This window comes from Vulpes vulpes, chromosome 1 (genome assembly GCF_048418805.1).
Source record: "Vulpes vulpes isolate BD-2025 chromosome 1, VulVul3, whole genome shotgun sequence".
In the NCBI taxonomy this organism is placed as follows: domain Eukaryota; kingdom Metazoa; phylum Chordata; class Mammalia; order Carnivora; family Canidae; genus Vulpes; species Vulpes vulpes.
The window spans coordinates 132,404,857-132,430,895 of NC_132780.1; the positions used below are offsets into that span (position 1 = coordinate 132,404,857).

A 26,039-nucleotide genomic window follows, 5' to 3' on the forward strand; every position below is an offset into this window, starting at 1 on the left:
AAGTGTAACTTTGAAAATATGGAATGCTTCATGAGTTTGCATGTCATCCTTGTGCAGGGCCATGCTAATCTTCTCTGTATCATTCCAATTTTCATATATCTGTTGCTGAAGCAAGCTCCCTATCAGTACTTTATTTTTTTTTAAAGATTTTATTTATTTATTCATGAGAGACACACACACACACAGAGGCAGAGACACAAGCAGAGGGAGAAGCAGGCTCCATGCAGGGAGCCCGAGCTCGATCCCGGGTCTCCAGGATCACACCCTGGACTGAAGGCAGCGCTAAGCCACTGAGCTACCAGGGCTGCCCCCATCAGTACTTTATATCATCTACTTGTTTCTGACCTTCATGGTGTCTGATGAAAAATTAGCTACTAATCTTAGGGTATTATTTGTCATCCTTATGGTAACCACTAAGAAAACAAGTAGGAAATATACAGAAAAGGAAATCAAAATGGTACACTAGAAAAAAAAAATTAAACACAAGAGAAGTCAGTATTGGGAGGATTGAGGAACAAAAAAGATGACATCTAGATCACTATTGCAGGGCAGCACCAGTGGCTCAGCGGTTTAGCGCTGCAGCGGTTTAGCGCTGCCTTCAGTTCAGGGCATGATCCTGGAGACCTGGGATCGAGTGCCACGTTGGGCTCCCTGCGTGGAGCCTGTTTCTCCCTCTGCCTGTGTCTCTGCTTCTCTCTCTCTGTGTGTGTGTCTCCATGAATAAATAAATAAAATATTAAAAAAATTTTTTTTAAAATAGAACACTATTGCAAAAGTAAATCCTTTAATATCAGTAATCACTTTATTACGATTATGATTTTTTTAAAAGATTTTATTTATTTATTCATGAGAGACACACACAGAGAGAGAGAGGCAGAGACACAGGCAGAGGGAGAAGCAGGCTCCATGCACCGGGAGCCCGACGTGAGATTCGATCCCGGGTCTCCAGGATCGCGCCCTGGGCCAAAGTCAGCGCTAAACCACTGGGCCACCGGGGCTGCCCTATTTTTAAACATTTTATTTATGAGAGAGAGAAAGAGAGAGAGAGAGAGAGAGAGAGAGAGAGAGAGCGAGCACACGAGCATGAGCGGGGGGAGAGGCAGAGGGAGAGGGAGAATCAGGGAGTCTGACTCAGGGCTCCATCCCAGGACCCCAGGACCTGAGCCAAAGGCAGTTGCTCAACGACTGAGCCACGCTGGCACCCCTATTTATGTAATCTCTACCCCAAATATGGGGCTTGAACTCACAACCCCCAGATCAAGTCTCATGCTCTACTGACTGGGCAAGCCAGACACCCCTAGACAAAATAGATGTTGAATCAAAAACGGTTGCAAGAGGGCAGCCCCAGTGGCTCAGCGGTTTAGCGCCACCTTCAGGCCTAGGTGTGATCCTGGAGACCCTGGATAGAGTCTCACGTCGGGCTCCCTGCATGGGGCCGGCTTCTCCCTCTGCCTGTGTCTCTGTTTCTCTCGCTCTCTGTGCCTCTCATGAATAAATAAAAAAAAAATATTAAAAAAAAACTTGTTACAAGAGACAAAGGAGGACATTGTATACTGATAAAAGGGTCAGTCATGAAGGAGCTGTAGGATGCAAACAATAGAAATGAAAGGGAAAATAGACAAATCTACAAGAAGAGCTGGAGATATCAGTACCCTACCTTCAATAATGGACTAAATATCCTATACAGAAGGTCAATAAGGAAATAGAGTATGTAAAAAACACTAGAAACCAACTAGACCTAAAAGACATACAGAACACTCCCAACGACAGAAATACGCTGTTCTCAAGTATTCATAAAACATTCTCCAGCACAGACCGTGTTAGGCCACAAAAAAAAAAAATCTTTTTTTTTCTAATATTTTAAAATTTATTCATGAGAGACAGAGACACAGGCAGAGGGAGAAGCAGGCTCCATGCAGGGAGCCCGATGTGGGACTGGATCCCAGGACCCCGGGATCACGGCCTGCGCCAAAGGCGGGCGCTCAACCACTGAGCCACCCAGGCGTCCTGACCCCTATGTTTTTTAAAGACTTATTTATTTATTTGAGACAGCGTGTGCATGTGAACATGGGAAGGGGCAGAGAGAGAGGACGGGGAATCCCAGACTCCCTGCTGAGTGTGGGACCCAACTCGGGTCTCATCCTGATCCCAAGACCCCTAGATCATGACCTGAGCTGAAACCTAGAGTCAGACTCTCAACCCGCTGCGCCACCGAGGCACCCCATTTCCTTCCTGATTTTTTTTTCCTGATTGCAAAAAAAAAGTTACTCTCAAGAGTTGGAGAATATACGACATAACAAAAAAGGAAGTAAAATTACTCCTAATCCCAGCTTCAGAGGGTGTTTCCTTCTAGGCTTTTACTCACATGGGCTCACTTGTGTTAAGTTACTTGGTGTTCCGCCTGCAGCTCGTGTGCGTTCCCAGCTCCACGGCTTTTTTAAGTAGTTCTTTTATCTTTTCTTTTCTTAAAGATTCATCTATTTGACACAGGGCGAAAGAGCGTGAGGGCGCAAGTGGGCAGGCAGGGCGGCGGGCGGCGCGAGAGGGAGAAGCGGGCTCCACGCTGAGCCGGGCCCGGTGCGGGACGCGATCCCGGGCCCTGAGCCAAAGGCAGGTCTGAGCCACCCAGGCGTCCCCCACTTTTTTTTTTTTTTTAAGATTTTATTCATTTGAGAGCGCGAGGGAGCGAGTGAGCATGAGGAGGGGAGGGGCCGGGGGAGAGGGAGGGGAGAGGCCGCCGGGCGGCCCGACGCGGGCGGGGTCCCAGGACGCGAGCTCCGCCCGAGCTGAACCCCGCCCCGCCCCCCCACGCTGCTGCTGCGCGGCCCGGCGCTCGGCCCGGGGGGCGGGGGGGCGGGACGGGGGAGCCCGGGCGGCCCTCGGCCGGTAGAGCGGCCCGGGCCGCCCGCTCTAGGTAGAGGCCAGTGGGCCTGGGGGCTCGAGCCGCGCGGGCTGAGGCGCGGGGCCTCAGAGCAGGGCGGGCTCCTGCCCCGCTGGGGCTCCCCCGCCTCGCAGGTGCCGCCGGAAGCTCCCGCCGCAGGGCCTGCCAAAGGCAGCCGCACCCGAGCGCAGGTGCGGACCGAGGCCCGCGCCGGGCCGGCCCCGCGAGGCGCACGCGCGCGGCCGGAGACGGGGCGGGGCGCGACCGGGGGCGGGGCCGGGGCGGGGGGGCGGGGCGCAGCCCGGGGCCGTCCGCCCGCCCCGCCCGCAGCGCGCAGGCGCGGCTGGCCGGGTCCCTGCTCCCTCCGGCTGGCCCCCACCCGGGCTCCTGGCCCGGGCCCTCCAGGGCCCCAGGCATCAGCTCCCTCAGGGACCACGTGGAGCCCGAAGAGCCCACGGCTCGGGCTCGGCGGGGAGGCGGCCCAGGGGTGGTTGGAACTGGTGGGGGAGCGCTTCGGAAGCGGCTCGGACGGTACCTGTCTCAGGTCGAGCTCCCACCGGTAAAGTTACCCTTGACGCCACCCCTCGATCTGCAAATCCCCACAATGCCCTGCCCTTCTCGGGCCTTAATTCCAGCGTGGCTCCCCTTGCTGGTCTCAGACACAGGCCCCACCGGAGGGACCAGCCTTCTGGTAGGTCCTGCCCCGGGGCTGGAAAGTTCCCAGGGTCCTGAGCTCAGACAAAAGGGGAGTAGCAGGAATGGGGGTTCCCTCTCTGTGAGGAAGCACCTTCCCCTTTCCCCTCCTCTAACCCACAAACTCAGGGGTGCGGAAGAGGCCTCGGTGGGTGCTGTGCCGCTAGAACATCACCCTTATCCTAAGGGAAGAGACTGCTATGGAGCTCCTCCTCTCCCTGCCCCAAACTCCCCCTCCCGAGATCCCGGAGGGCAGGCGGCATGGACTTCCTTCCCAGTCGGGGTGTGTGTGGCTGCTATAGCTGTCCAGAGTACAGGGTGACATTAGGGATGCATTTCCTTGTGTTGTGGACATTCCCAAAACATCATTTGGCTCTTTGCTTCCTCCAACCTACATTTCTTAGGTACCTGCTCTGAGCCACTCAGCTGGATACCAAGAACAGAGAGATAGCGCCCTGCCTTAGAGGGTGCCTTCAGGGTCAGGGCGTGTACAGGATTTCCACAGCTCCGCCTAGGGGAGAGGATCTCAGAGATCCTTCCCAAAGGAGGGCATGTGTGAGCTGTGAAGCAGTGCAATGGTGTATGATGCATTTGGAGAACCGCAAGCAGTTCAATGAGATCTGAGGAGAAGCAGTACAAGATTGGTGGCAGAAAAAGGGTCTGTGAAGGTGGGCAGGGGCCAAATCACAAAAGATATTGGGTGCTCATCTAAGGAGTTGGAACTCTACTCTGAAAGCTATGGGTAGGAGAATCAGAAGTGTTGCTGGGCACACCAGTGGGAGAAGGGAGGGGCCAGTGACGTCAGATGAGAAGAAAAGTGGCCTTTGGACTTGTCAGTGTGGCAGTCACTGACCATTGATGGGTGGTACTGGAGGCTCAGTGGAGGGGAGACATGAGCCCACGGTACATAACCATGTACATTCCCTGGGCAGGCATAGCTCTTGCATGGTGGCGGGTAGGAATGAATGGATTAATTCAGGGATGCAGTTCTACAGCGAGGCTGCAGGGGAAGAACAGGAGGACGAGGAGGATGGGAGTAGATGATGGTGGATGAGTAAGTAACAAAGTGATGAGCAGGGGTTAGACTGCCACTGGCTGGACAGTGATTTGTGGCCAGAGCAGGATAACCATTTTTTTAAAAAAGATATTTTCAGGGGCCCCTGGCTGACTCAGTCAGTAAAGCATGTGACTTTTGACCTCGGGGTTATGAGTTCAAACCCTGTGTTGCGTGTAGAGATTACTTAAAAATAAAACGGGCCGCCTAGGTGGAGCAGTCAGTTAAGAGGCCAATGCTTGACTTGACTCGGGTCATGGTCTCAGGGTTCTGGGCTGGAGCCCCAGGTAGGGCTCAGCACTCGCCATGGAGTCTGTTTCAGGATTCTCTCTCTCCTTCGGCCTCTGCCCCTCCCCCTGCTCGCTTGCATTTGCTCTCTCTCTCAAATAAATACATAAATCTTTAAATAAAATATATTTTTAAACTTATTTTATTTATTTATGATAGGCACACAGTGAGAGAGAGAGAGAGGCAGAGACACAGGCAGAGGGAGAAGCAGGCTCCATGCACCGGTAGCCCGACGTGGGATTTGATCCCGGGTCTCCAGGATCACGCCCTGGACCAAAGGCAGGCGCCAAACCACTGCGCCACCCAGGGATCCCTAAATAAAATATTTTTAAAAAAAGATGTCATCATGTCAACAGAGACAAGAGGAACTGGACACGGCCAGGGAGGTATATTCTCTGCTCAGAGTTCCAGACTAGAACACTGGTGTAAAAAGAGGAAAGGCCTTTCTCACTGTGCCTATTTCCCAATCTGTAAAACGAGAGGCCTGGACAGATGATCTCAAAAATCCTCCCTAGCCCTACATGTGATGATTCATTGCTGTTGCCTTAGTTTTATCCTCTTCACACCTGCCCAGTGTCATGACCACCTCTACACCCTCAATGGATGTTGAGTTCCTTTTTTTTTTTTTTTTAAGAGCTTATTTATTCATGAGAGACAGAGAAAGAGGCAGAGACAGAGGCAGAGGGAGAAGCAGGCTCCCTGCAGGGAGCCCAATGCGGGACTTGATCCTGGGATCTTGACCTGAGCCAAAGGCTCAACCGCTGAGCCACCTAGGTGCCCAACGTTAAGTTCCTGATGGCATCTCTCACATGGACACCTGGCAGGGTCTTGGCACACCATCAGTGCCCAACCTATTGACTGAGTGACACTGGTATCATGAGACACTCTCCCTCTGCCTCCCCAGTGATCCTTCACGGGGTACCTGTGGACCAGACACAAATCCAGCCTTCATTCACCTACCTTCAGTGTCTGCTTGCACTGGTCCACCTTACACTCTGAAGTGACCAGGACAGAGTACTACTGAGTGGGTGAGAGGACAGGCTCTGGCACCAGGCTCCTTAGGTTCCACTACAGGCAGTTTCTCCATTTATTACCTGCCTAACCTCAGATATATTACATTACTTCTATATTCTATTCTAAAAGTTTTAGGACTTGGGGCACCTGGGGGGCTCAGTGGGGTAAGCATCTGCCTTTGGCTCAGTTCATGATCCTGGGGTCCTGGGATGGAGCCCTTTGTCAGGCTTCCTGCTCAGCGGGGAGTCTGCTTCTCCCCCTCCCTCTGCTCCTCCCCCATTCATGCAAGTGGGTTCCCTTGCTCTCTCTCAAAAATCAATCAATCAATCCATCCATCAATCAATCAATCTATCTTTAAAAGTTTTAGGACTCATTTTCCACATTTGTGAACTTATTTTTACATATGTTGTAAGGAGCTAATTTTATTTTTTTCCATTTGGCTAGGCAGTTGTTCTCACACCATGTACCGAAGAACCCGGTCTTTCCCCACTCCACTGCATAGCTCCTTTGGCTTTTACTGTATTCCCTCATGTGCATGGCTTCTTGGTCTCCTGTTTTGTTTTCTCTTTTATTTCTCTATCACATCGTTTTAGTTGCTATGACTCTATATGAAGTCTTTTTTTTTTTTTTTTATGGCACCTGATTTCTCTTCCTTCCTTCCTTCCTTCCTTCCTTCCTTCCTTCCTTCCTTCCTTCCTTCCTTCCTTCCTTTTTTTAGGTTTATTTAACTTAAGTAATCTCTGCACCCAACATGGAGCTCGAACTCACAACCCTGTGATCAAGAGTCGCATGCTCTTCAGACGGAGCCAGTCAGGCTCCCCCTATCTTGTCTCAGTGTTGATAGAACATAGGCCTTCTCTTGTAGTCCTCCTGTATTTTCCCTTGTAGTTTTTTTTTTCTTTTCTTTTTTTTAAGATTTTATTTATTCATGAGAGACACACAGAGAGAGAGAGAGAGAGGCAGAGACACAGGCAGAGGGAGAAGCAGGCTCCATGCAGGGATCCTGACATGGGACTCGATCCCGGGACTCTAGGATCATGCCCTGGGCCGAAGGTGGTGCTAAACCACTGAGCCACCAGGGCTGCCCCCTTGTAGTTTTTCAACATTATCTTTAGACATCCTTGGTACTTTACCCTATGATTTTTTTTTTTTTTTTTAAGATTTTATTCATTTGAAAGAGTGAGAGAGAGCATGAGTAGGAGGTGAGGGGCAGAGGGAGAGGGCGAAGCAGGCTCTCCACTGAGCAAGGAGCCTGACATGGGACCTGATCCCAGGACCCTGGGTTCATGACCTGAGCCGAAGGCAGATGCTCAGTCTACGGTGCCCTACCCTATGATTTTTTCTTTTTTTCTTTTTTCTTTTTTTTAAATTTTTATTTATTTATGATAGTCACACACACAGACAGAGAGAGAGGCAGAGACATAGGCAGAGAGAAGCAGGCTCCATGCACCGGGAGCCCGACGTGGGATTCGATCCCGGGTCTCCAGGATCGCGCCCTGGGCCAAAGGCAGGCGCTAAACTGTTGTGCCACCCAGGGATCCCCCCCTATGATTTTTTCAAATTAGTTTGTTCAATTCCCTCCAAAAGTAGTCTACTTCCCTAAGGCTCTGTTCTGGTTATCAGACAATGGTAATGATCACAGGTTCTATGCACCGTGGGGATGCAGAGACTAGACGTAAAGCCATGGACATGCTGCTTGGTGCTAAGGTCTGGAGCACGAAGGCCACTCGGTACACAGTAGCATCATCTTCCTCAACTGTCCAACCCAATGCAGTCACTGCTCTGTTTAAAACCTTTGTTGGCTTCCCAGTCATGCGGAGTAAAGTTCAAACAGCCTGCAAAGCCACCTGACCCCGGCTGACCTTTCCTGTGGCATCTCCTGCCTTTCTCATCCCCGCCCACTCTTGATGTCATGTTCTAGCCCCACTTGCTGTCCCCTTCATCCCTCTGCATCCCTTATGATGTTGGCTCCTCTGGGAAGGAGACAGTCCCTCCCTCAGCCTCCTTTTGATCACTTGTCACTCTGCATGGTGATTATTTGTTATCTGCTGTGACTTCGTGAACTCAGCACAGCCCTCGGCCATCTCCAAGCAGGTGTCTGCTCACAGCTACCACTGAGTGATCCCATGGCAACTTTGACGTCACACACATTCCTCCACTTATTTGACGCTTACAACAAGCATGAAAAGTAGACTTCTCCCCTACTGAGTAGGAGGGAACAGGGATGGTGACTTGTCCAGGATCCCAGAGCATGGCAAGAAGCTGAGCTGAAACCTGAACCGGGGTCTAACTGTGATGCTCACACCTGCTATTCCAGCAGGCCGCCTTTCGACCTTTTGAGCCCTTCGATCTTTCGAGCCTTTCGACCTTTCGACATAGGACAGTCCTCCCTTACTCTTTCCCACACTCCTATGGTCCCCCTCTTGAGCTCTCCCCAGCGTCCCCTCTCAAACCTGCCCCTAGTGTTTTTACCTCCCCAGGCTGTCATCTCTCCTATTTCATGCCATCTGTCACCTAAGCAGGTGCCTCTGTGAGGACTGCATGTCCTGGGTTTAGTACATTGCTGGTATTCAGGACATAGAACATGGAGCCACATGACAGCATCTTCAGATGCGGAGATGTTAGCAGGGTGTCACAAGACGTAGGAGATAAGATACACCCCTTTCACACTCCAAATGTTGTCTGAGATCAGAAAGCGAACAAGGCCATGGTTTATAATGCCAGGCTTTCTTGGGCACAACTACCAGGTCTCTAGAGAGGATGGTGGAACCAGCCTGACTGAGGGATGAGCAAGAATTGTGTCAGCTTAGTCTGGCTTGGATGCTCAGAGCTGCCACTCTGCCTAACAAAGCGCAGAGGAATTGCAATGCATGTTGTGGCACACTGTTCGTGGTGCTGGTTCCAGCAGTGTCAGAGTTGCACTGGTGTCCTTTGAGCTAATTTCCTCTGCTCACCCATACTCAAACTTTTGGGGACTCTTTAGACCTCTCAGTAGCCACAAGTCCTACAGGCTATTGGAAGACTGGGCTGCAGCAAGATAATACTAAAGCTTGCATTTACCCTCTGATTTCAATGCAGAGCGATCAACGTGTAGTAAATGTGATGGTGATGGGACACCTGCACAATGGCCCATCATAATTGGACATGGGCGAGTGGAGAGTTCCGGGAACCCCAGATCCCAATTAGAGATTGCCATCTGGTAGTTTCCTAAGTATAGCACATCACTTGTGTCAGCGTTTATAAGCTCATGGCCTCATTATGCACACTAAATCTGGCAAAAGAAAGAATCCTTTGATAAAGGAGGGGTAATCATCACAGGATGGACAAAGGAGGCCTACAGAATCAGAGTTTAGGGAGAAAGGGCACCCTGACCAGCTGGTAGGGCATCTGCCCTGTGGTGGAATGAAATCATCGGGTTACTATTGTTCAGCAACCAACTTCCTATTTTTGGCTACTCATGTAGATAGCCCGTGTGCACTAGCCAGGTTAACTTGGTTTGACATTTATCATCATACAAAAGAGCCAACTGCCGTCCAGGAACATCCATCTCGGTCTTTTTATGAGTTCGGTTCATGAGAGTCTCATTCTGGTAGTGTTCCTTTGGGTACACGGACCATATCAGGCTCGTTGGCTTACCAAAACTTGGCCGGTGCTGATACCGCCAGATTCCCAGAGAGGCCAGCCTGCCTCAGTGGATGGACAGGCTTACGTGATTGTGATACGCTGTTTACTCCTGCTTCTCTATCCCTCTCTTCGTTCCCAGGTTCATTCACCCCCAGTCCAAATCACCTCATGTATGGGATATCATAAGCTTCCAAACCACTTCTCTCCAACCTTTCCTTCTGCCTCCTCCTCAAACATGGTTGTTATTACAGGACTATTTTTATCTTGTTCAAGAATGCTTCACGTGTATGAAGCCAAATTCCCTGGCCTGGCTTTTGCTGTCTTCCATAATTTAGCCTCATCATGCTTTCTTTTTCATGACAGCTCAAAATGCTCGTCTGTCTCCAGGTCACTCAGTGTCGCTCTCTTACCGATGGTACCCTGCCTGTTCTCTGCCTGCAAGTCCTATCACTACACATCTTCAAAACACGGTCCCTGCCCATCAGCATCCCCCACCAAAGTCATTGGAAAGGATGGGAGACAAGGTTCTTGAAATAAAGGTTTCCTGACCCTACCAAGTCCACCTCTTGCTCCCACACAGGAAAGCGACACCCTGCTGTGCTCTTGTATTGTCTTGTATGTGGCTCACCTCTGTCCCTTTTATGTCCCTTTGGGCTCTTAGGAAAGCCTCGCTGGCTTAGGGGGAGAGGCCCTCTCAGCGCTGGGCACTGGCAGTCCACCCAAGAAATCTCCCCGGGCACCTTCAGCAGTGCTGGCAAGTGGAGACAAAACGCGGAGTTTCACTGCCTGCCACGGGCTTCTCCAATTCACTTCTCACTTGAAGTCCCCAAACAGCACATCTTCTGCAGGCACCTCTGACTTCCAGGGCAACTCTCAAGACCTGGGCAGAAAGTGTGTGTGTGTATGTGTGTGTGTGGGGGGGTAAAATCAAAACCAGACTGATGTGAAAGGCTCAAGGAAAACCTCAGGAAAGAAGAGACACTAAGCAAGGTTGTGTGTGAAATACTGGTTTTTATTGGTTGGCACAAGATTACAACCTACAATTCCAATGCCCTTCCCTCCCACACAGTTCAAATGGAAGGAAACTGATGAACACATAGAAAGGAACAGCACGCTCACAGGATTAAGCATTTGTTTTTACAAAAAGGAGTGGGATATGGGAATGGTGGAACCTTAGGGAAAATACCAAAGCTCTATCCAGACTACAGAGGGGTCTGTCTGTCCTCTGTTGCTGGCACCACAGAAGCAGACACCTTAGTTCAGGAGAATTGCTACATACGACTGGCCTGCTATGGAGGGGAAAGTGGACTCCCATCAGCTGTGCTCCTGGCTGGACTGTTTCCTTTTCTTTTCAGCCCTTCCTCCACAGCCCTGATTGTCCCCACAGGAAAGCGAGGCATGAAGGAAGCCTAAAAACACCCGCCTTGAGAAGAGGAAACAAGAAAATTCAGTTTTGGCTGCCTTCTCTGGGCCAAATTCCACTGCCCTTAACTCAAAATGGCACTATGCGGGTCTTCCTACGAGAAGATACTGGGGAAGAGGCCAGGCCTGGGCAGGTGGCCCCAAGTGGGCGGGAAGGAAAACTGGAACTTTCCATGCAATACCAAGCAAGGCTGTTTTGGAAACAAAAAATGGAAAATAAGTCCCTACAGCCATGGGTTGGAAGCTTCAAAGTCCTGGAGTGCATTTGGATTGGGCTAAGGGTGATATTATTCCAAACCCCAGTTTCAAGCTGCAGCATCAGGTCCCAAGAGGTAAAAGGACCATAACCAACTCTTTCCATACAAGTGCTGTCCCTCAAGTTTCCTCAGTTTTGTTGAGCTCACGGGGGTTATTTCTGCCAACCTTGCCAAGGTTGTATATGCCAAGTATATGAATACTCAGCCCATTGGGTGTTCCACTTTCTACCCTTTCTAACAAACAGGAGGCACACCGCCTACGCAGGTGATACACATACACTCAACTCTGTAGAATGGTCACCAAAGGACTCCGGTGACCTAATGACGGGAAGGGTAAGTCGTCTGCTTTTCTAGGCAGCCCTGATGGAAGGGGACAACAGCAGACTTCTGGTAGGATCAAAAAAGTCTGGTTAGAGCATGTGGGTTCCCCCAGGGGACTGGTCCCTGGGGGCATGGGCCCCCAGCTCTTATCTCACTTCTGGAGACATTATCAGACTTGATGTTTTAAGACTCAGCTAAAATGTATGAGCACTAGGGGGAAGGGACAAAGACTATGTTTGACTTTTTGAAAAAAGTCAAAACATTTTAGCTACATGCCTCAATTTAGGGGGTTCTCTGGAAATACCAGTTGAACTCGGCCAAAGGGAGACTGCATCTGGATAATACACTTGCAAAAGGGGAGGAAGCACATCTAGTTCATCTGTTTCAGAATTGGAATGGTCCCAGGGATTTTCACCTTTCGGATGCTGATGGTAGATGAGTGACGTGGGGGGAATCACAGTGAGGAAATCCCTTAAAAAAAAAAAACCCTCAGACTGTTTAGAGGCCACGTCCTACAGCCCAGTCCTACAGCCCAGCAAACGGAGCTGGGGCCTCAGTGCCTCCTCAGAGATCATCTTCTACCAATGTCATTGTAGAGGAGGGGAGGTAAGGTCCTTGAAATTAAGGTGGGGTTGGCCAGAGCAAATTTAAACACGCTATGAACCGGCTTCCATACTCTCTCTGATACACTTGGGTAGGCTAGAGCCACTTGCTTTATTTTTACAACAGCTCCCAACATCCTCAAATGCTCCTGACTTCCTTAAGCACATGGCAAACTGGCAGCTATCTTTCCTTCTTAGGAACTAACTAAATTTTACTTATTCTAACCATCTGCCTTTTCTTGGATAAACTAGTTTGAAAGTTTTCAGACCACAAAATAATAAAAACAGACCTGATGTGAAAAAACTGCACCACATACTGTTATAGAGTGGACCAAGTGTTTTACTAACCACTAAACACAACAGTGTGCTGCTGGGCCCTGGACTCACTCGTGCATCTGTGTCCCGAGCAACACATCTATGTCCATTCGTAGGTGGGAGTGACAGGGGGAGGTTCTCAGGGGCTAAACAAAACACCTGAAGCAAATGAGATTTTGAAGAGGAAGGTCCCCTTGGATTCTGAGCAAAAAATGCATAAGCTATGTGAGAAGAAGCAAAAGGGAAGGTCTGTCTGCATGCTGTGGCTTCAATGGCTGCCATTCCCTTTGGAGCTTCACGTTCTTGGGAGGGATACAAGCCGCCCACTTGCCTGAGCAAAGGCCCTTGAAGTCCTCCCTTCATTTCAATGCCTTGGAAGTTCTCCAAAACCTAACTTCAGATCTGTTCCCTGTGGAGGCTGTATGTGGGACAGACCCTTCTGGTTTGTGGGTGTCTTATCAGCCTCTACCTTCCTAGGCACAAGTCATTATCTGTTACACCGCTGGATCTTTAGATAATTTGTTAGTGATACATTTCCCCAACAAAGAAGTTAGAGGCCAAGGTTTAACCCTGAAAAGCTTTTTTTCTCTCCCCCACAATGGGACAATAAAGAACGTGACAGAGGCTACCATTTTCAAGTTGGGATTTATAGGCAATCTCACTGGAAAAGTGGTTTCCTGAAGGTGCCACTTCACCCCATACTGGGGGTGGGGGCGGTGACATACAGTCTCAAGGCTGAGCACTGGGATTTAGCCATCTTGCTATTTCCCTAAGGAGGTCCAAAGACTTCCAATTTTGATCTAAATGCCTGATTGGGCCCTCAAGCCCACAACAATTTTACTAAATTGTCAAAATGTTCTCTGAAAGGTATACCCCAAAGATAACTTCCACAGGCAGTAGGCAATTTAGCAGGTAATTGTTCCAGAAACAGAATTTATGTTCCTTAAGTCAATGAATACAGTCTTCACATCTGGCCTGGCTGCAAAGTGTGTGGAAGGATGGGCAGCACATCAAAATGGTGAACTTGGAAAGTAACGATGCTACCGATTTTGTATCTTTTAAAGCCAACCTCCAGGGTTTTAGACGCTTTTGGTGTTCTAGGGACCTCTTTGTGGGATTAAGAACGGAGACTGTAAACCAAAGGAAACCTAGAATTAATTATTAAACAACTGATTGGTGGAGGAACAGAAGCAATGCCTGTCTACCTTTTAGATATTAATCTTGCTTTTTTGTCGAAAGGCACTTTCTTCTCCAGCAGAATCCCTCCTGGTGTGAATTCTGAGTTAATGTAGCATCCCTCTGAGCTCCCCTTTCAAGTGGACCGTCTCATTTTTTCAGACAACTAAAGCTCCATAAATCTTCACTATAAACAAAGCTTCAGGGGAGAGGCATGCCTTTTCCACTTAGAAAGCTTCATATTGCAGACTCATAATCATGTGACTGTAGCCTCAGCTCAAGGAGAATGTCCAAATCCAACCAAATGGCATTCTTTCTTTCTTTGTTAATTTTTTAAGGGGACTAAGAGGACAAACTATTTGATGAATCTGAAGGTGAGAGGTATCATTTTCTCAAATGTTCTGATTAGGCTTCTCACATCCCCGAAAGGTCATCAGCTATGGCCAAAATGTGCAGCTGCCTTTGTAGGGGCAGAAGTAGAAGGCTTCTGGCCTTTAAAGGAGAGCCTAAAATCTTCAGGTTGCCAGGGACTGTGGTGATCTCAAGCCACCTAATCAACAGACAACAGTAGCTTTTATGGACTGCAGCCAATGCTTCCCAATTTACCACCTGAACATCTCAAGTGTCTCACTGCTTTAGGTGACATCTAAAGTGACATGGAAAAAACAGCTCTTCCAGGATGGCAAGGTCTCTGTTGCAAGGCTCACCCCCAAGAGGACAGAGGCTGGCCTGGGCTGCTTTCCGGCCTATTCCAAGTGAAATGGGTGCCCGGATGGACCAGGGATGAGGTCACTAACATGGATAACTGCACAGCCTGGAAGCCCCCCACCCCCACCCCCTACCCCCTACCCCTCGGCCTTGAGGAAATGGGTTCCTCTCCAGCAGGGCTGAGAAGGAAAGACTGTCACCTCAACTGGGCAGTATGACCTATGTAGCTTCAGGTCTGACCTCTTAGAGCTTCAAGAATAAGAACCACAGGGGCTGTTGCATTATTTCATCACCATTAGATAATCTCACCCAATGTTTGCCTCTTGAGCAAACATGCCTCCTATTTGTTATAAACCTGTGTGGTATTTTCTGAAATGCAGATGGAACCAGGACGAGGCTTGATCATCAGTTACAGCTAATCTCCATTTCCCTTAAAGCAAAAATTTGGCCCTCTGTGACTTTTCCAGGTAGTTCTTCTTATTCTAAATTTTCTCTCAACTAGTCTGAACTTCGAGAATAATTCAGGAATACTCAAATTCACACAGTTGTGGCAAAGATCCCGCTGTGATTATTAAATCCTTTTTGGGAACCAAAAGAAATGTAGCTCGGGCTATGCTGTTTTAAAAAAAGATCAGGTGGGGAGACCAGCAGAGGCATTACTCCAGCACTAGGTGGAAATGACAAGCACATCCAGCATGATGTGTGAGCTGCACATCCAGATCTAGCAGAAGACACATTACTCCTTGGAAGAGAGGTTTGGAGTTGGGGGGCTGCTCCAATAAGCACTGCATGTGGGCAAGAGAAAGGGGAAGGAAGAGGAAGAATGGTCCTGTGTGGACATTTTTTTCTTCTTTTCAAAACAAAAGGTGATTTTTTTTTTCTAAGCTAGTCAAGGGACCTTATGTGGACTGACTCCTAACATCAAAACAGAAAATATGTGTCACGAAGGAACTTGACTGTATAGCAACGTGTTTACAAAACTGTTGCAGGACTCCCAGAGGGCAGTAGCCTGCTTTCCTCCCTAGAGCCTGCGAGAGGCAAGGCCTAGAGCTAGAGTGCACTGCATCCGGCCACGCAGAGGGTGGAAATCCTGCAGTGAAGCCACCTTCCAGGCCTTCTGTGGCCTCACAGGGGGTGTTACTCCCATACTCTTTGATCCCTCCAGATGGCCTCAGCTCAGACTCAGCAGTGCCTTTTCTATGCAGGGCAGATGGGGCAGCAGACACTTGTAAAAACAAAACAAAACTGTCAATTCGTTAACTTTCCATCCTGCTAGTTTAGCTACGAGAAAGATCAAGATTCCTATTTCATGGGCTACACCATTCTGGAAGGCTACAAAAGGTCGAGTAGAGCTGACTCCTGGTAGTCCTCTTTCTTCTCTCTCTCTCTCTCTCTCTCTCTCTCTCTCTCTCTCTCACACACACACACACACACACACACACACACATACACACAGTCCTGGTCCCAAAAGACGGCATGACCTCACTGATGCATTCCCAGTGGCTGCAAATTGATAAACTAAAAACAAAGTTTCATTTAAAAATATCCAATGCTATCTTTCTCTATTCTGAGCATGTTGGACTGTGATGGACACCCTAGAAATAAACAGAATCCAGGACAGGCAAATTCACTGTGAGAAAGAAACTTTATGGGCAGCCCCAGTGGCGCAGCGGTTTGGCGCCACCTGCAGCCTGGGGCGTGATCCTGGGGACACGGGATCGAGTCCCACGTCGGGCTCCCTGCGTGGAGCCTGCTTCTCCCTCTGCCTGTGTCTCTGTCTCTCTCTGTGTTGCACATGGATAATTAAAAAAAAAAAAAAAAAGAAACTTTATATCTGCCCTGTACCCCATAAGCTGTTTGTGTCAAGCCTGAATAAGGTGAGTACTTGCAGAATTCATGGTAAATTGGTGTCAAAGAAATACTCCGCAAGTGGGATCATTTTTGTGCTTTCTTCTGTTTCTCCTTGCTTTCTTTGGGGAAGCATATAATGGCTACCGCAACCGTGGTCTAAGTAATCCATCACAAAAGGGCGATGACTACACATCAGTGAAGATAGCCATGGTGTTATGGTGCCAGGGAGGGAAAAACACCAATCCCCACTCATCAGGATCCCAGTGCAACAGAAAATAGCACCAGTTTCAACAATTCTGGCATTGGACAAAGCCTCTTTTTGTCAGTTAAGAAAGCATCCGCACAATCTCCCCAGTTAACTGCATTAATAGGATCCATTCATGTCACTGAAAAATACTTCTTGGCACAGTTCACTTTCCTGACCCAAGACGCCAACATCAATCCAAACTGGACTCGGTGGGGAATGTGTTGTGACACCAGCCCAGTAAAAACATCTTTAGATCATGAAAAAATGCACAAATTACTATTAACACTGCACTTCTCTTTTTAGGAGCACTGCCTGTTTTCCTGCAAAGTACTTTTGAAACAGATCGTAAAGGTAGAATTGAGCTGGAAGGATGTGTTTTTTTGGATACTTAGTGCTTGGTTGAATTTATTACGTTTTCTCCTTTACTCATATGGACAGAAACTCCAAATGTTCTCAACTGGGCAACAAGCAGCAGGATGTTTGTTTCTGAGCAGGACATGCAAACAGCGGGCTGGTATTCAGACTCCAGTCTGAATGGTGCTGTTCCTGTCCACTGAGACCCTACTTGGAACAGAATTCCTTTCCCAGAGGTAGGACAGTAACCTAAGGAAGCTGTGGGCACTACTTGTTGGTTCTGTGTCTCAAGACTGGGAGAGAAGATGAAACACAGCAGACAGCAAGATTTAAAGTTCACCGCAAGATTCCCCCAAAATGTTAAACACTGAATGACACAGGCCTACATCATATCTACATATGTATATATACACATACATCTTCTAGTGGGAGGGAAGAGCAAAAGCTTGTCAAAATTTGAGTATTTATTAGAATTTTTAAATAAAGAGAACCACAATCTTAATTTCACATCTTGGCTATGTTTTGACAAAGGAGATGCCACTCAGAGTACAGCAACAAACTCCTGCCCTAGCCAGGGACTGATCAGTGTCAAACCAACTGGCCCCAGTCCTCCATCTCAAGACCCTTTCCTGTTTACTTCCCAACTAAACAACATGACTGGCAAATGAAGCCAGCATGAAGCCTGTATCAAAAACCAACACGACAGTTGCTAGTGACCAATGCTTATGTTGCTACTCTAGTAAACGACTGAGCATTTTCCCATACCACTTCTCAGGAGACATCGAGACCTTCTGCATCCCAGCAGGAGACAAACTAAGTATTTCTGAGCATGCTCCATGGTGCAATTCCAAGTGCTGTAGCATTACAAAGATAAGCAAACACCTGAATTTTCCTCCTGTGTACTTTTCAGGAACTTAACATGGTTACCCAGGATGGGGAAAGGACTGTACACACACACTTGCCAAGTACAAGCTGGATGCTTCAGCACAAGGACAATATCCAGTTCAGCACGGTGTAAGGCATGTATGCACAAGGAGAGGCCATTGTCGGTGACAAGGAGTATTATGGAAAAAATTCCCACCAGCAGGACAGAAACAGTACTTGATGCTCCAGTTTTTTAGATAGTAATCCCAAGAATCCAGTTCAAATCCCTACTGTCAACACGTAGGGAAGGAATTCAATTTCTACCACTGTTTCTCCAGGTCTGAGCTGAGGCCATTTGCTCCTGGCTTGGTAATAAAAAAGGAAATAGGTTTCTTCCTGTTTCTTTCTTGGCATGGAAACACAGCTTTCAGAAGAGAAGGCCATGAGTCCTGGGACTGCTACGAAGGTAGCTACACTCTTTCTGTACCCTATGTAACTACAGTCAGTGACTGGGAAAAGGGAGGACAGGAAAGCTTACTTAAACACTAGCATCAAAAACAAAAAGGGAAGTTAACTGTGAGGCTCTCCATTTTAGAAACACCCGAATTTAAAAAACAAAACCTTGAAAAATTAAACAGCTAAATTCCTCTTCTAAAAGTCATTTATTTACATATTATATGCCCAGTATATAATGTGTAGATAAATGTATCCTATGGTGGAAATGACCAACCTACTGGACTCAATAGAGCATTACAGGACAAATTCTTGAAAGGTTTCATCTCATATTGGTATCTTTTAATAAAAAAAATTAAAAATCAAAGAAAAAATGTCTGGCCAGGGCTGGGGTGAGACAAACAGGAACACTTCAGAATCCAAGGCAGAGGGAAGGCTGTTTGTCTCTTTAGACAATTGTAGGGGTGTGAAAAGGAAGGGAGCAATCATGCACAAAAGTACTTACAAATTACATACCCACCCCCCACCCCCTCCATAAAAAGAGAAGAAAAAGCCCACTTAACACCAAATAGCAACACCATCAAGAACCCCTTTCTCTGCTGCCCATCATGCCTTATTTGGAGAGGAGGCCTGTGAGGAGAGGTGAAAAGAGCAAGGGAGGGAAGATCTGCACTCCAGTCTAGTTTCCAATTTCCATTCCTCTTACGCGAAGTCTTCAGTCATCTGATGCCTGGCATGGAGCTCTGGGAAGAAACCGAGTACGTGGTGGCCACGACCGGGGTGCCATTGTTGGCTGAGTAGCCTTGCCTCAATGTTTCAAAATACGACGCCTGCACTGGTTTGTGATACTGCAGCACTTTTATGGCATCTTCTATTTTAAACCATTCCCTCTTCCTTCCTGTGGGGGCAGAGAGAAAAAGAAATGAGTGCAAAAGGGAAGCAGTGGCATGTTTCTGATCTTACAACTTGGGAGAAAGTGTCGATGAAAACAAGAAGGCAACATCATCAAGACTTTAAAACCGTGCATTATAAAGGTATTTTTCCTCACAAGAGTATATGTTTCAAATACCATACAGCTGCCAATGCCCAAGAAAGGAAGACATCTGAGAAGTGAACTGTGTGAAACCTGCCCTCCAGGGAGAACCACTGCTCCTGGTTTCCTCTTGAGTTCCTGCGCCTCTGAGCCTTGCCCGGCTTGTATGGCAACACCTGAAGCCCAGCCAGCACCCGCCATCTTCTGCATAAATCAACACAAGCGTCAGCTTCTAGAATTACTAGGATGGCTGCTTTATAATCAGTTACCTATTTTATTTTATTTTATATTTTTAAAGATTTTATTTATTTATTCATGAGAGACATAGAGAGACTCAGAGACACAGGCAGAGGGAGAAGCAAGCTCCATGTGGGGAGCCGGACTCGGGACTCGATCCCTGGACCTGGTGATCATGCCCTGAGCTGAAGGCAGATGCTCAACCACTGAGCCACCCAAGTGCCCTTTCAGTCTGTTTTCTTTCCTTTTCGTGTTTAAGATCCTTTATTTTTTTCTCTTTTAATAAAAGATCATTGTTTAATACTGGGAAAATGGAAGAAAGTGTAAAGAATATGATTAGCACAACATTAGAAACCAGAAATGACTACTCTCAATAGCTTTGTGCCTTTTTCTTTCATCACATTTGAAAAAAACACTGCACTGAACAGCTATAACTGGGATCATGCTTTCAGATGCTTTAAATCCCGAGAAGCTCTAATAAGAGTATTGTGGTTAGAATCCTGGATGCTGGAGCTAATATCCTGGGCTCCAATCATATTACTGGCTCTTATGAATGGTCAGTTTGGGGCAAGTTACTGAACTAGGTACTGAGCTGTGCCCCACCTTCCTCATCTATAGAGATAATAAATAGTATCTATCTCACAAGTCTGTTGTGAGGATTAATTAATATGTAAGACATTTGAACCATATGTGGCCCATAGTACATGCTATGAGTCTGCTTATTATTATTCCTTCTTTCTTTTTATTTCACACTTTTTTTTTTTTTTTTAATTTATTTATTCATGATAGTCACACACAGAGAGAGAGAGAGAGGCAGAGACACAGGCAGAGGGAGAAGCAGGCTCCATGCACTGGGAGCCCGATGTGGGACTCGATCCCGGGTCTCCAGGATGGTACCCTGGGCCAAAGGCAGGCGCCAAACCGCTGTGCCACCCAGGGATTCCTATTTCACACTGTTTCTTAAGTGCTCTTCTAAGTTATAAAAAATATGAGGGGCGCCTGGATGGATCAGTCAGTCAGTTGAGCATCTGAATCTTGATTTTGGCTCAGGTCCTGATCTCAGGATTGTGAGATGGGGCTCTGCACTGGGCAGATGGGGCCTGCTTAGGATTCTCTCTCCCCCTCTCCCTCCCCCATCCCCCCACTCCCCCAGCATACACACTCTCTCTTAAAAAAATAAAATAAAAAAGCTTTATGTGTTTTTTCTTTTCTTTTTTTCTAAAGATTTTATTTATTTATTCATGAGACACTAGAAAGAGGCAGAGACATAGGCAGAGGGAAGAGAAGCAGGCTCCATGCAGGAGCCCAATGTGGGACTTGAACCTAGAACTCCAGGATCATGTCCTGAGTCGAAGGCAGACTCTCAACTGCTGAGCCACCGAGGCGTCCCTGTTTTTCTTTCTTTTAACCTCCCAGAAGATGCCTAGAACTGAGGTATTAGGAATAAAACACTGAACTCGGAAGGCCTCGTGTTATATAATGCCAAACTGCTTTCCAGAGAGGCCATCCCAATGCACAGTCCTGCTTGTGTGTGCTGGAATGTCATTTTTACTACCTTTTCTTTTGTCATTGCCAATTCTTTAGGTGAAACCGAGTACTTTTTAAATTTTCATTTCAAATTTCTTATTTTCGTGTAGCTTTAATCAGTGTGTATATATACATATGTGTGTGTGTGTGTGCGTGTGTATATATATATATATCTGTACCCTGCTTTCTTCATTCACCAACACTGACTCATAAGCACTTTGCCATGGTAGATCAGTTTTCGTGAGTATGTGTTTAACAGTTGTGTAACAGTCCATCAGATGAATGTACTCCAGAACACTTATCCTTCACTGAGGCATCAAATGTTTGAGACCCAATTTCTACCTGAAAAAGGCTCATCTGCAGGAAGGCTCATAGGCTTATTCTCCATATTTTAGATTATTTCAATATTTCAATTCTTGGAAGTAGTATAAGGTGAAAGGCTTGCTAGATATTAATAGAGCAATGGTACCTTGAAAATTCATATCACAAGTGTGTGACTCCCGCCTGACAGAGTGCTCTGAGGACAGGGCCATGCCACATTCATCTCTGTCTCCTTTTTAAGTTTTAGCACTAGCTGTCAAGGAGTCTATTTTTAATAAACCCCTACTGAATTTATTTACTTAAGCATATTGCATTCTTACCAGATACAAAGCTGTTAAAAGCTGAAGGGCCACAAAATGCCCAGATCAGCAGTGTGAGGGGCATGGTGGCAAAGCACATACACACAATAAAGGAAAAGGTTTTAGCAAATGGATTTTATCCCATTTGCCAATTCATAACCAGTTTTTAAACTATTATTAAACTTCTAGAATATACTTTCCTACAGAGGTAAAAGATTAAACATTAAATCATTGAGGTTTTTAGTTCTTTTTTTTTTTTTTTTTTTTGAGGTTTTTAGTTCTAAAGACACAACTTCGTAGTAATCTGAGAGAGCAAAGAGAGTGGCTCCTTAGGAGAAAGGGAGGGGCACCCGAAGGGGAACACGGCTGAACTGGAAACTGCTCCCACTACTCTGTATCTACGAAAGGGCTCTGGAGGGAACAGCTCACCCCACCAGGTCAGCAGCTTTCTCCAACAATATGAATAAACACCACAAGGAACAACTAAGATCCTGCTCTCAGCTGGGGTTTCGTGGCCAGCAGCAGCCCTAGCATGGTGGAAGACGGTCAGTATCTGCTGAGGGTCCAATTTGACTTGGGAAACAACTGTTTTTATTTTTACATGACACGTTTCTATTTGTTGACCATGTACCCACCTTCAGCTTCCTTTAGGACACTGCAAAACATTTTCATTAAGTTCAAAATGGACATGTTTCTTTCATTAAACATGTCCTTCTATGACTTCTTTTATCTGGCTCATTTCTGGTTCTGGGTCATGACCTATTGTGTGGCAAGGGCCCTGTGGTGAGGAGCATTGTGGAGGCTATCTGGGGATCTGGGGACAACTTACCAATGTTAACTGAATCTTCCCAGTCTTCCAGCACTTCTGTGACAATGAGCACATAGACATACGTTCTGTGCTTCCTCTCCTGGTTCTGAAGGGCAAAGAGAGGACAGAGGAAGAGCTTTCCCTTAGAGAGCTGAGATTACTTAAGTGAAACACACTTTTAGCCATATGTCCAGAGAGCTCAGACACAGGCATTCCATTTACTCTGAGTCGTCCTATAGTCACACAGGGAAGAGCACCAGATGACCTATCTGAAACATGCTGCACTTGCATTTCAGGTTGCGCTCTTTGGCTGGCCTTCTAAAGCCCAAGCTTTAATCTCTTTTTTCTTTCCCCTCACAGGAAGGCTGTGAGAAGGAAGTTTGCGACCACTCAAGAAAAAGGCACTCAGTAAATGTAACTCGCTAAAACACAAGAAGGAGAGGAGGCTGTGGGTGGGTGGGGGTTCCAGTAATGCAAGCAAGCTCATTATCTCATGCATCTCCCCTTCTACTAACCTTGCTCATCTTTATTTCCCCATTTCTCACTACCTTCCACTTTCCTCCAAATTTCTATCCCAGCCTACTTCACTTCATTGTTTCTTCCGCCTTTCATGATAGTTAATTGATCTTCTTTTCCTTCAATCTTCTCTACACTTCATCTCCCCTCCTCAAATCTTGGGAGAAGAGGAAGAGAGGTGGGGATGGGATAAACCATCCAGGGATATCTTGTTTGTGCTTCATAGCCACCGCCTTTGCTGTAAATTAAAGGTCTGTGGCAGTGCTGTGTCAAGCAAATCTACTGGTGCAATCTTCTCAACAGCATTTGTTTACTTCGTGTCTGTCATTTTGATAATTCTCACAGTATTTCAAACTTTGTCATTATTATATTTGTTATGGTGATCTGTGATCAATCATTTTTGATGTTACTAATATAACTGTTTCCCAGCGCCACAAAGGACAACTATATAAGACAGTGAAATTAATAAATAAATTCCACTGACCCATCTCTCCCTGTCATTCTCCCTATTCACTGAGAGACAACAAAATTAAGATTAGGTCAATTAGGGGTGCCTGAGTGGCCCAGTCAGCTAAGCATCTGCCTTTGGCTCAGGGCATGGTCTCAGGGTCCTAGGATGGAGCCCTGCCCTGAGCATGGGGCTCCCTGCTAAGTGGGAAGTGTGCTTCTCCAGCTCTCTCTACCTCTCCCCTGCTTGTGCACTCTCAAATAAATAAATCTTTTTTTAAAAAAGATTTTATTTAATTATTCACGAGAGGCACAGAGAGAGAGAGAGAGAGAGAGAGAGAGAGGCAGAAACATAGGCAAAGGGAGAAGTAGGCTCCCTTAGGGAGCCTGATGTAGGACTCGATCCTAGGACCCCAGGATCACGACCTGAGCCAAAGGTAGGTGCTCAACCAGTGAGCCACCCAGGTGTCCTAAATAAATAAAATCTTTAAAAAATTATTAAAAAAGGATTAGACCAATTAATAACCCTACAGTGGCCTCTAAATGTTCAAGTGAGAGGAAGAGTTGCATGTCTCCTACTCTTACTTTAAATCAAAAGCTAGCAATGATTAAGCTTAGCGAGGAAAGCATGCTGAAAGCCAAGATAGGCTGAAAGCTAGGCTGCTTGTGCCAGTTAGCCAAGATGAAAATGCAAAGGAAGAGTTCTTGAAGGAAATGAAAAGTTCTACTCCAGTGAACACATGCATGACAAGAAAGCGAAACAGGCTCACTGCTGATATAGAGATAGTTTGAGTGGTCTGGATAGAAGATCAAACCAGCCACAACATTCCCCTAAGGCAAACCCTGGTCCAGAGCAAGGCCCTCATTCTCATCAATTCTGTGAAGGCTGCAAGAGGTGAGGACGCTGCAAGAGAAAAGTCTGAAGCTAACAGAGGTTGGTTCATGAGGTTTAAGGAAAGAAGCCATCTCTGTAACACAAAAAAGTTCAAGGGGAAGTGGCAAGTGCTGGTGGAGAAGCTGTAGCTTCCAGAAGATTCAGCTCAAATAATCCATGAAGTGGCTATATTAAACAACAGATTTTCAGTGTAGACAAAAGAACCTTATGTTGGAAAAAAGTGCCACCTAAGACTTTAACAGATTGGTCAGTGCCTGGCTTCAAAGCTTCAAAGGACAGTGACTCTGGTTAGAGGCAGCTGGTGATTTTAAGTTGAAGCCAATGCTCAATGAAAGTCCTAGTGTCCTCAAGAATTATGCTAAATTGACTCTGCTTGTGCTCTATAAATGGAACAAAGTCTGGATAATAGCACATCTGTTTCCAACATGGTTTACTGAATATTTAAAGCCTACTTTTGAGACCTCCTGCTCAGAAAAAGATTTCTTTCAAAATACTACTGCTCATTGACAGTCTGCCTGGTCACCTAGGAGCTCTGATGAAGAGGGACAATGAAATTCATATTTTCATGCTTACTAACACAACATCCATTTCACAGACTATGGATCATGGAGTCATTTCAACTTGCAAGTCTGATTATTTAAGAAATACATTTCATAAGACTACAGCTACTATAGATTGTGATTCCTCTGATGGATCTGGGCAAAGCAAACTGGAAACCTTCTGGAAAGGATTCACCACTCCAAATGCCATTAAAAACAATGGTGATTCATGGAAAAAAGTAAAAAATATCAATACAAACAGGAGTTTGGAAGAAGTTGACCCAACTCTCATGAGGGACTTTGAGGGATTCAAGACCTGATTCATGTCATTATCTCAGTGTCATGAGATTGAGTCCCCCATCCAGCTCTGTGCTTAGCACTGAGTCTGCTTAAAATTCTCTCCATCTGCCCCCCTGCTCACTATCTTGCTCTAAAAAAAAAAAAAAAAAAAAAGAAAGAAAGAAAGAAAGAAAGAAGAAAGAAAAGAAAGAAAGAGAAGTCTAGCCTGAAGATGGGACTGAACTGCTGCTGCAATCTCATGATCAAACCTGAAGAGATGAGGATCTGCTTCTTATGGATGAGCATAGAAAGTAGTTTCTTGAGATGGAATCTACCCCTGGTGAAGATGCTATAATGATTGTTGAAGTGACAACAGAAGATTTAGAATATTCCACAAATGTAATTGATAAAGCAGCAGCTGGGTTTGAGAACGGAGTCCCAATTTTTTGTTGTTGTTTTTTTAAAAGATTTCATTTATTTATTCATGAGAGACACACAGAGAGAAGCAGAGACACAGGCAGAGCAAGAAGCAGGCTCCATGCAGGGAGCCCGACACAGGACCTGATCCTGGGACTGGGATCTTGTCTTGAGCCAAAGGAGATGCTCAACTACTGAGCCACCCAGGTGGTCCCAGAGTCCCAATTTTAAAAGACGTTTGTGCGTAAAATGCTATCTAATAGCTTCATCTACTACAGAAGAATTGTTCATGAAACGGAGTCAACTGATGCAGCAAACTTCTTATTTTAAGAAATTGCCACAGCCACCCTAATTCTCAGCAGCCATAACCCTGATCAGTCAAGTAGCCATTAACATGGAGGCAATATCCTCCACCAGCAAAAAAATGCCATGCTAAAAGCTCATGACAGTTAAACATTTTTTAGCAATAAAGTACTTTTAAATTATGGCATATACATTAATACAGACACTTAAGTGTATGTATACACTTCACAGACTACAATATAATATAAATATGTTTCACATGCACTGACAAAAATCAAAGAAACATTTGATTTG

At 46.5% G+C, this 26,039-nt stretch overlaps 1 protein-coding gene and 1 non-coding gene across 3 annotated transcripts in view; both read right to left on the minus strand.

The window, feature by feature from the left end:
• Positions 1-12: 12 nt before the first annotated feature.
• LOC112914269 (U6 spliceosomal RNA) lies at positions 13-114 on the minus strand. The gene has a single exon (XR_003233819.1). It is a non-coding gene; the product is annotated as a U6 spliceosomal RNA (small nuclear RNA).
• A 10,431-nt stretch (positions 115-10,545) lies between these two features.
• The window catches only part of NUDT3 (nudix hydrolase 3), a 127,314-nt gene continuing 111,820 nt past the window's right edge, over positions 10,546-26,039 (minus strand). For both annotated transcript variants that reach the window (XM_025990764.2, XM_072730377.1), the window contains exons 4-5: positions 22,371-22,455; positions 10,546-19,022 (exon numbers count right to left, since the gene is read on the minus strand). In XM_025990764.2, the coding sequence (XP_025846549.1) occupies positions 18,844-19,022; positions 22,371-22,455 (264 nt within the window). In that variant the 3' untranslated portion in view covers positions 10,546-18,843. The remainder of the gene's footprint in view (positions 19,023-22,370; positions 22,456-26,039) is intronic.